At 41.6% G+C, this 10,088-nt stretch overlaps 1 protein-coding gene across 1 annotated transcript; it reads right to left on the reverse strand.

Moving 5' to 3' along the window:
• Positions 1 to 332: 332 nt before the first annotated feature.
• Positions 333 to 7,689, reverse strand: LOC119723599. The gene is made up of 2 exons (XM_038194330.1): positions 6,138 to 7,689; positions 333 to 1,985 (listed from the first exon to the last, which is right to left on the reverse strand). Exon 2 carries the CDS (start codon positions 1,973 to 1,975, stop codon positions 395 to 397), a length of 1,581 nt encoding a protein of 526 aa, XP_038050258.1. The 5' UTR covers positions 1,976 to 1,985; positions 6,138 to 7,689; the 3' UTR covers positions 333 to 394.
• Positions 7,690 to 10,088: the final 2,399 nt, after the last annotated feature.

The following is a 10,088-nucleotide window of genomic DNA, read 5'->3' on the forward strand; positions in this document are numbered from 1 at the left end:
CCAAAAATGGGTCCAAAAAATTACGGCGAGGGGTCCGGGGCCCGCTTAAGGGCCCGAAAAAAATTTGGATTCTAGATGCTCTGTGGTGCGATCTGAGGCAATTTCTGACCACTTAAACCAATTTTTATTGAGGAAAAGATGGTAGTGTACGCAGTTCCTGCCTTTATTGCGACGTTTTTTTTGGGGGGGGGGAGGGCATGGCCCCCGTTCCCCCCCACCCCCCCACCCCGTCTGATCCAGGATTCTCTATAATTTCCTCACAGAAATGTAAATGCTATTGTAGGTATTGTATTTTGGGGGAGGGGGGAGGAATTTGGGTGGGGGAGGGGGAGGAGGGAATGGGGGGGGGGCTAGTTATGCTCTGTGCACCCCATGGTGGTCTTTATAAACATTGTTATTCCAGCGAGTTTTCAAGACTGTCAGCATTTGTTGCCCCCGACAACATACTGTCAGTCAGGCTCGTGTTGGCAGTGGATGTCGAATCTAAACTTGGATCAACAACGGCGCACGCATGGCATACCTCCTCCAAACCGAAGCGTTTGGCCGCTCTGTAAACCTGAGCAGCATCGCGATCTGATACAGCGACCCTCCCCGTATACATCGAATGGATCAACTTCTGCAAGACGTCGGACGAAATCCTCTTCATGTGTACATCCATGGCATTTGTGCCATCCAAGTCCTGCGAAATCACGCGGGAGAGGTAACTACTTGAAGCTTCCAGGAGCAACCGATGGCAAGGGAAGTCTTTAATCTTGGTCCTCAGCACAACATCGGTGAGGCGAGCAGCTTGACGAAGCTTAACCATCTCGCGGATGAGACGAGAAGGATGCCTGTTGTCATGGAAAACAAAGTGAGTGGACGATTCGGTAGATGAGTCGCTGCCGATGGAGCTTGTCAAGTATCCCTCTGATCCCGTACTTACGCTCCTACTGTACTTAGGACCCACTCCAAGAGCTGATGAAAGACCATTATTCTTCATCAATCCATCTACCTCTTCATCATTGATGGTTCCTCCGTTACCTCCTAGCGACACATCTTGAAGTATCTTGGCAACATCATCACCAACTTTATCATTGATAACTGCTATCTTAGGAGATGATCCATTGAATGGTTCTCTAGGGCTGGGCAGTAGAGGGGATGGGGTAGTCAGAGGGCTCGCAGCTCGTGGGCTTTGTACAGGCGTGGTCCTAGGACTCCCCGATCGAGGACTTCCTCCGCTGGATGGACTCCTGCCTCCCGCAGTCTCACTTCGTTGTCTGCTCGACGAACGCTGTCTGATCTTCCGTCTTGAACGCTTCAAGTAATCCACACAGGCATCAATGACACTTTGGAATTGAAACATATTGGCAGCTTCCAGCAACGTCTTGACTCTGTCGTAGCCAATAGTGATGGTGGACGTGTAAGCGTAGTCGACCAGAGCTCGCATGACTTGCATGTCCACCCCTCGCATCTCAATACTATCGTGTCTACTAAGATGGCTGGAAACGGCCAACATGTCACGAAAGTACGGACTGCTGGCCGCAAGAACAATCCGATGGCATTTAATCTCTCCTCCGTAGAAGACAAGATTTAAATCGATGAGTTTATCCTCCTCTCTCATCGTGGCCAGTTTCTTTAAGGTGACAGTGGCTTTCCTTGAAGGCAGCGAGTCAGAGCTTCCAGTGGAGCTACCCGAGGCACTAGACCGGGCACCTGGGGAGCCAGAACGCCGGTACGTCTTATCCACACGGGGAGGAATCTTCAGCGCCAGGGATGCAGTTGCCTGATCGCGTCCCCTCACCGGACTCGTGACTGAAGATCTCTTGAGAGCCTCAGATGAAGATTTTGGACTTCCCGACGACGAGGAACTGAGTTCTTGATGGTATGAGGCAGGGCGTGGTCGCCGTGGGGATGAGCCTGTTGCCTTGGTAACAGATGCCATGGGCCGTTGGTGCCCATTTGTTGGGCTTGTTCCGTTGTTAACTCGGTTGGCCATTGTTTAATGCCTACAAGACAAACAAATATAGATAAGTCATGTACTGCTCCAATTTGTACACTACAAATAAGAGAGGTGCTGAGGTAGCTATTGCGCCAATCAAACGTGCAATGTCGATTTTTTTCGAACTTCATATGAACCCAATTATTTCAGGTGGTGTATCTAGCTTTGCCCAGTTTTCCGCTCTGCCAATCTTTTTATTCATTTCATAATGCATATGAATGTAAGTGTACATTCAGGCGAGCGATGCAAATTTAAATGTGAATGCACTTCCACCGTCATCACGAGATCTATACATCAACTTCAGTCTGATCTGATTGCACAACACAAACCTTTCAATCGGAATACAATGTAAAAACACATCCAATGCAATCTTTGAAGTGCGTTGTTTAGACACAGATTCGAAGGTCGAGATGTGCCGACGGAAAACACACGTTTCGGTTCCCACACGCTGAATCTATTTTTACAGTTAAATGCTGGCAGTGTGCCTGGTCAAATCTAAGGTCGCTTCATATCATTTAGAATGACTCATCCGCTACACTGCGTGCATGGCAGACACTACGTGTATTTTTAAAATATATTTCAGCCGGCATTTCTAGTTCAGATAAGAAATCATATGATTTATTTCGGATGTTAATGGTACGCGCTTTTCTCTGTGTTTTCGTTTTGTTATTGAAATGGTATACAACAATGATTCTAAACAGATGGACAGACAAGTGTATTTTATGATAAACCGGAAACAAATTTACCACCAAAAATATGGCAAATCCTAAGACTGAGTAACCATGGCAACGTATTTTCTTCACTTGACGACACTGTACGCCCTATACGTAGTGGTGACGTCACGATCACAAGTCAGTCTACCTCTCATTCAAAGAGAGCCGAAGCACTCTTGAAAATAGAAACATCGGTAAGGCTTTTTGGCTCCTGACCTCACACAATGCTTATATAATCTGGGCCGGCGGGACACTCCGGCCTATTTCCGACATAAATGTTCAATCATCTTAAACTTTATCATGTATTTTCAATTTGGAAGATTTCGTGCCGGCGAAAGTTGTTCGGAATATATTAAAATTTGTCTCGTGATACAATCCTCATTTCAATAATAGATTCAAGCACTGATAACAATCTATGGAGCCGTTTAGGCCTATGCATTCCGTATTTGATATTTTTCTTTCATCTTCGTAATCCGAAACGTTCGACTCGGTCATCGCCCTCAGCTAACCTGACCATCGGGTTCAACCAGGACATCTTCAAACAAAGAGAATCTTACCGAACCTAGCTCGGAGTTTTCCCTCTGAAACCTAATACTTGTGTCCCCTCGTGCTTTTGTAGAGGAATCCACCGTAGGTCTACACTCATCAGGTTAAGTGTTTTGGTCTTTTCAAGAAGATTTTCATCTTCTTCATCTTATTAGGATACCGCAACCTGTCTGAATCTTCTCAGTATCACAGTGAATCTGATCAATATAATGATTCAACGAGTTCAACAACTTGGCTTGAGAATTAAATTTGCATAACACAGCGGCAACTCATTTGCGAAACGCTAATTAAACGGCTGTATAGCTGTTCGATGTTTAGCATATTCCAAAATGAAGCCGGTGTGCAAAGGGATGGGGTGATGGGCGGGAAAACTCATGTTTGGAGGGGGTTTACTATACCGGCGTCAGAATAATTTACTAACTTGAAATATTATTATGACGGATTCAAATTTAAAACACCAAACTGACTTCAATCAGTTCAATGCCGATGGGCCACCGCGTGTGCAATTTCGAGCGCTTAAAGGGTCCATTCAATAAATTTTTCTTAGAAACATATTTTGTGTAACTTTCTACTCTTAAATGTATTAAAACTATTTGACATCGCTTTTTTTTTTTATTGAAAAATGCACTTCTTTAGACAATTAAAATTGTCCGTGCTTTTCCAGACAACCGAGGGCGCTGTTGCTGTGATGTCATTCCATGAAGTTCAGTTTACGGGTTGGTTTTCCGTTAAAATTGTGAACCAAATAAAATTGCTTACTGCCACGTACTGACACAACGAATCACCAAAGAATAAAAAAATCTACAAGAGCAAAGTATCCACAATACTGGCAACTTTTGGTGCAGAAATAGCGTTTTGTCTGCAGAAATTTTGTCTGAAATGACATCTCACTTTTGTCATGAATATGGAAATTCATATTAGAGAAAAAACAAAAAGGCACCAAAATACCCTTGAAAATGGCAAAATGAAAATTGAAAATAGGGTTAAAAAGGACACAAATTTAGGTGCTTATTCAAGGATTAACAGCGCGTCCCAAAATACCCGCAACATTGTTTTGCGAGACTCTAGCGTCGCTGCGGAAACACGTACCGCCATTATATCTATAACATTTTTAAAGCTTGGAATTCGAACTTTATCCCTGGTAAGTATCGATTTGATTTTCAAAGGTTTTTTTTTTTAAATGATTCGTGTTTAAATAAAGGCATGTCAAAAACACACAAAACTGATTTCAAGGAAAATCAATCATGCGCATTTTTTTTCAAATGTGGAAATGCTTCATCATCATGTGACGATCTCAGTTGCATTTTACTTTCTGTGCTTCCTTTTCTTTTCGATCCACGTAGACTACACCTTAAATAAATTCACACTATTGTTCTTCGTTTCAAGTTCAATGCATTTTTAATCATAAATCAACTGCTTTTTTTGTTATTTCAACAGCTTGTTGACTCGAGTTTGCATCTGATGTACCGCATCATCGATTTTCTCATAATTCGGTTGACTTTGTTCTCGACATGCCTTTATTTGAACACGAATCATTTTAAATATCAAACCATTACTCGCCAGGGATAAAGTTCAGATTCCAAACTTTAAAACGGTGTAAAAAAATAATGGCGCAGTGTTTCCGCGCCGACGCTATAGAGCCTCGCAAAAAAAAAGGTTGCGGGTATTTTGGGACGCGCTGTACATTAAAAAACATAACAAGGACCCCTTGAAAATTCTGGACGTTATGTTCATGAAATAGCATTTAAAAATGTGTATGCTCAAGTAAGTGCAATAAACAACAGTCCGACGTCTGCCTCAAAGTTAGATCGAGAGAAAATAATATCTTTATATTTTTCCTAAAAAAGAATAGAACACGAGCTCATCCGCCAAATTCAAGCCAGGACCTCGTCCTTATACGTCTCTGTTTATAATGAAAATTCTTGTAACGCCTGGCAATCGCTCCTGTGCATTCTGTCAAGATTGTCATGTACATAATGACATGGCGCAGATGTTTTGCGATGAATCCATCCGTGACATTGTCGGCGTCAAGATGTACTTTTCTCCGAGGTTAGAGAAGTGTATGGCAATCTCGAAACTCGCAGGCAGCGAGTAATTATGTGAATAATATTGCCCGTTCACAGACGCCACGTGAGCACGCAAAAAGAGCTCCGAATTCACAGAAGTTTTTTTTACAAATCATGTTCATTATGGCAATTTTATCGAGCCGAATTCGTACATTTTGAATGAAGATTCTTATGAACAAACTTCGTGAAAATCAATATCAGTCTGAACTGGTTGTTCTTTCGTCTTGCAATGATGTCATTTCAGATATTCTAGTTTTCCGTCCTAGACTTTTTCGTAGATCATTTATGCAGGGGGTCGTATACTGGTTATAGGCCTTTATTTTATCATTTTCGTACAGCTATTAAGGCCTATTCCATATTGTCTCAACATAATCCAATAAAATGGAGATCAATACGTGCGCTATTTATGCAAATTGCGAAGTTAATATGCAGCTCTTCTATAGTCGCCAAGCCTCATCAATATTCACCGGTCCCTTATCATTCCGGAGGACTGCATACCTAGCGGGGATATAAAGGGCAGACGACAAAGCAAAACACTATTAATGAATCACTCTGGACCATGTACACGCCTTTCTCAAGACGGAGACATTTTGACGTCTTGTTTTTCGTTCGCACAAACTGTTTATGTGAGGTCTAATAAATGACAGGCCTTTGTCGGACCTAATACCAACACAGAACCAACATTCTTGTCTTGCATTAAATGTCATTTTCCCTGCAAATGCTCACTTGGGTTGCATTTTTGTCATTAATGTCACGCCATTAGCCCCTTTAGGCTATGCTCCTGATAACATGAGGTATTTATAACATAATTCACAATCGGTCAACAATACTCACCCGTTTACTCTAGGCTGCAGAATTACTCCATCCTCAGTTAAATTTATCATATCAACAACCAACCCGCATAATGTCATTCGAATGTTGCTACATCATGATGGCGTCCGTATTGCTCATCTCACATCAGCCAAGCGAACCAGACTGCCATCCGTCTTCATAATTTTACAAACCACGCCACCAGGAATATATAGGTCAACAAATCGTACACAATCATCTGCTGTATATTGTGCAGCACAGAAATAACTAATAAAGTATAGGCCCTACATCAGCAGATATGCAGGTAGCCAACATCCACGGTAAAAATAGAAACGGTCCTCACATCTCAAAATTCGTACGGCTCCTGAACAGGTTGATGCTAAACAGCGATTTAGACAAACACACCGGCCTTGACTTGACCCAAAACCGTCGGTCCTTCTGGCCGGAGAAACAGCCGACTGTGCTCACAGCTGATCAGAAATGAAGAGCAAAATTGATGGAAAGTGAAGCGATGATCATGAGCTTCACACGTCTACAGTATAATCTCAGTGAGAGGAATATGCATGTACGGTCGTCCGGATGAAGAGTTTAATGAGATGCGAGGCTGTATTGTATTCGCATCCTTCCTACTTGGAATGATTTAACAGGAAGGGGGCGTGCTCAGTACTGATGTAATCACAGCGACTCCGATTCCATGGGTGCCCATTTACTTTTAATTTTTCTCTCTACATAAACTAAAACCAAAATTCGTGGCATGAAACATCACAGATATTTATCAATCAAACAAGATGACCATATCAGGTCTGCAACAATACAGGCCGTACTAAAGGCACGATTATCTAAGGATAAAAATCCGTCACTCCGGCGTCAGGAACTGAGAAACCATTTTGTTTTTAGGACTGGCTTCTGGAAATGACAAACCGATATTTATTAAAATGTTTAGGTCACTTCAATTTCGGGAAGATCGACTGCAATTTCGCAAAACCATGCTAGTCCGGAATGTCGACTAAAAACAGGCAATATAACTTGGGATGCAATATGACAGTATAACAAATATGCATTTCATTACAGAAACACACATGGATTCGTTCATGTTAATTTTCCAACCACGAAACGGCATGTGTGACGAAGTGGAAATAATCATATAAATAATCCTTATGGGACGGCCGCTGCCGCCGCCGAACGAACAGCGTCTGAATAAACTCGCTATAGGCCTGTACATGTAAAAGACACATCGATTTTTAGCTGAAATCAACAAAACCAATGTGTTCTTTTCACGATCAAGGTTGCACATCAAACTATATCATTGTTTCCATGGCGACATTTCGATGCAGCCAATCACACTTGTTGACATGAATTAATGATTTATCTACCGGCACTATATAGCGAACCGATCAATTCTTAACCTCAAACCTTATTGGATATTTTCTCTCGAGGCAATTTCAGGAGTGTTTGTAAGTCGTGAGGGTGGAGCGCGGCAGTTTGTGAAATAGCACGCCAAGATTAAGTCAGGTGGGAGTGTGATCTGATACACCGTGCCCTCTGGAGACATGCACACAATAGGGAACAAAAGATTGTATACGTCTCCACAGGGCAATTTCTATAGATGAATACATAATGTTTTCACGAAATAGATATAAGGATTTTACTATAAAAAAAAAAACCGTGAGGAATTTCCAAGGTGGGTTAATCTGTCGATCACAAAGCGAAGTTTTAGAAAAGGGATATTAAGTCCGAATTTCAGCCCAGGAAATTAATTCTGGTTAATTAAAATAAGAGCATTTTGAAACTACACTTCCAAACTAGAAAACTTTACTACGTACACACGATAACAAAGAAATGTCTCCACAAGGATACAAATTTCAGTATGTGTGGCCTATTTGGTTAGGGTTCGTGACTCATGATCAGCGGGTCAGGGGTTCTAATCCAGCTGCTGGCCATATGTTGTGTCCATGGGCAAGCCACTTCACCCCACTTGCCTCCCTCCTCCCACGTATAAATGGGTAACGGCATTAGCCGGGGAGTAACCTGCGATGGACTGGCATCCCATTCAGGGGGAGTAGAAATATTCTCAGTCGTTTCATGCTACTGAAACCGGAGATAAACGCCGGCCTGATGGGCCACATTGGTTCGTGACAGACTTTACTTCTTCTTCTTTTTTCGTTGCTAAAAAATGCTAGCACATCTTAAAAATTCCTATTTTATGATACAATTTCGTGTATTACTTACCGTGCCTGCAAAGAAGAGTAATGTGTGCAATAAGCTAAACCTTCAAATGTACATGTATATTGCTCCGCATACCTTCCCAAAAGATTCCCGTTCGAGAGTCTGCTGCACCATAACACCAAATTGGTCATTTCATAAGAATTTCCCTACGAAATTTGTGCAAATTGGCCGAGGCCACAGGACGTCAGGCTCAATTAGACTAATTGTAATTCTATCAAAAAGTTAATATAATTACCTCCAATTTGCCAGTCTCGACACAACAACACACGAGCCTCGCACTGCCAAAAAAAACCAGTACATGTCAAAATCTGACTTCCCACCCTTAGTAGTGCCATGTACAGCCCTACAGCAGACCTTTTAAGACTCGGAATACCTAAGCCCAGTATTTCTATTCCTCATGACAATAACCTCATGTTATTGTTCCTCTATCCCCCGTGGCCGAGGCAACTGTTACTGCCCAGCCGACCGCTCTCAATGTCCCCGCTGGAATATTATTCTAACATTGTAATAACAAAAGCGACAATGGCATTGAAAATTTACCACTTCAAAACTTTTCAACTTCCAGAATGATCTGAAAGACCTTCACATAAAGCAAATTCCAATGAGGTCAACTGCCTGTAGATATACGTGACACTGTTTCTGTACAATGTGCAATGACTTCGCGAGTTGCAATGTGATAAAAGTTGTGTCAGCTGTGCTAGTCACGGTGAAGGTTACATGTACTATTATTTATTATCGCGCCGATAAAATCAAAGTCAAATTGATTCTTTTTCAAATTCAACCGTGCTCAATCAAATAGTTTACATTAGTCATCACTTCACAAATAAAACTTTAATAAATTTGAAAGAGATACTGTAGAGTAACTGTAATTTTATAATTATGTGGCAGATGTAACACATTTCAATCAATATATTGATTATATTTAGTGTTAAAGCAACATGTACCCATTAAAGATAATATGCAACATTTACCTTTGCTGTAATTTTCAGAAATGGATGGATTTCGGAGTTAGTATTTTATAGCAAGTATTGCTACACACCTGTTTAAAGTTGTGTGTTTATAGATACTGGAAAACTAAGCAAACAATGCTGAGTTTGTCTTACATACGCAGTGTGGACTTCCGAACAAAAGACGTCCACATAATGTAGGTAGCACCGACGTTGTGTGGACTTGCCCCACGTCCACACAGTGTTTCCCCATTTCTGGAAAACAGGTTTAGAGGCATTTTTGGGTTAGGTTTATCTGTAGCAGAATGAAGAGAAACACTAAAGGGAATCATAGAAAAAAAATTGGGTTGAAAGAGTTTTCACAGTTTGAGAAAAATGAGTTTTTTCACTGGTTTTTCTTAACTACACGAAAGCAATGGAAAGTCCACACTAGTCATGTGAAACAAGTATGGGTGTTCTTGTACATGTAGTCTGTTCCCTGGCCCTACTTCAGACGAAATGGAGCAATTTATAAATGTCGGGGAATTGTCAGGTCAGGAAACCAGACTAGCTGGCTTGCACCCCGTTCCTGGATGTGTAACCGATTGCGAACAAAATGTGGACTACCTAAATTTGGTTTTAGTGTGGGCAGTATTTGAAAAAAGTCTCTTTTTTTTCCAACGATGGTTGGCCGACCATCTTTGGAAATTGAACAAAAATTCCACTTGTATTGAAAATGACAGCAGACCAGGTGCCATGATTGCACAGGATGCTTGAGACTATTATTCACTAACAGTCAAGTAAGATATTTCATAATAATCTG

The sequence above is a fragment of the Patiria miniata genome, unplaced genomic scaffold, assembly GCF_015706575.1.
Source record: "Patiria miniata isolate m_02_andy unplaced genomic scaffold, ASM1570657v1 HiC_scaffold_17, whole genome shotgun sequence".
Taxonomy (NCBI): Eukaryota; Metazoa; Echinodermata; class Asteroidea; order Valvatida; family Asterinidae; genus Patiria; species Patiria miniata.

Excerpts from the sequence above, each read along its gene's own strand:
- LOC119723599 (XM_038194330.1), bottom strand. The coding sequence starts at position 1,975 with ATGGCCAACCGAGTTAACAACGGAACAAGCCCAACAAATGGGCACCAA.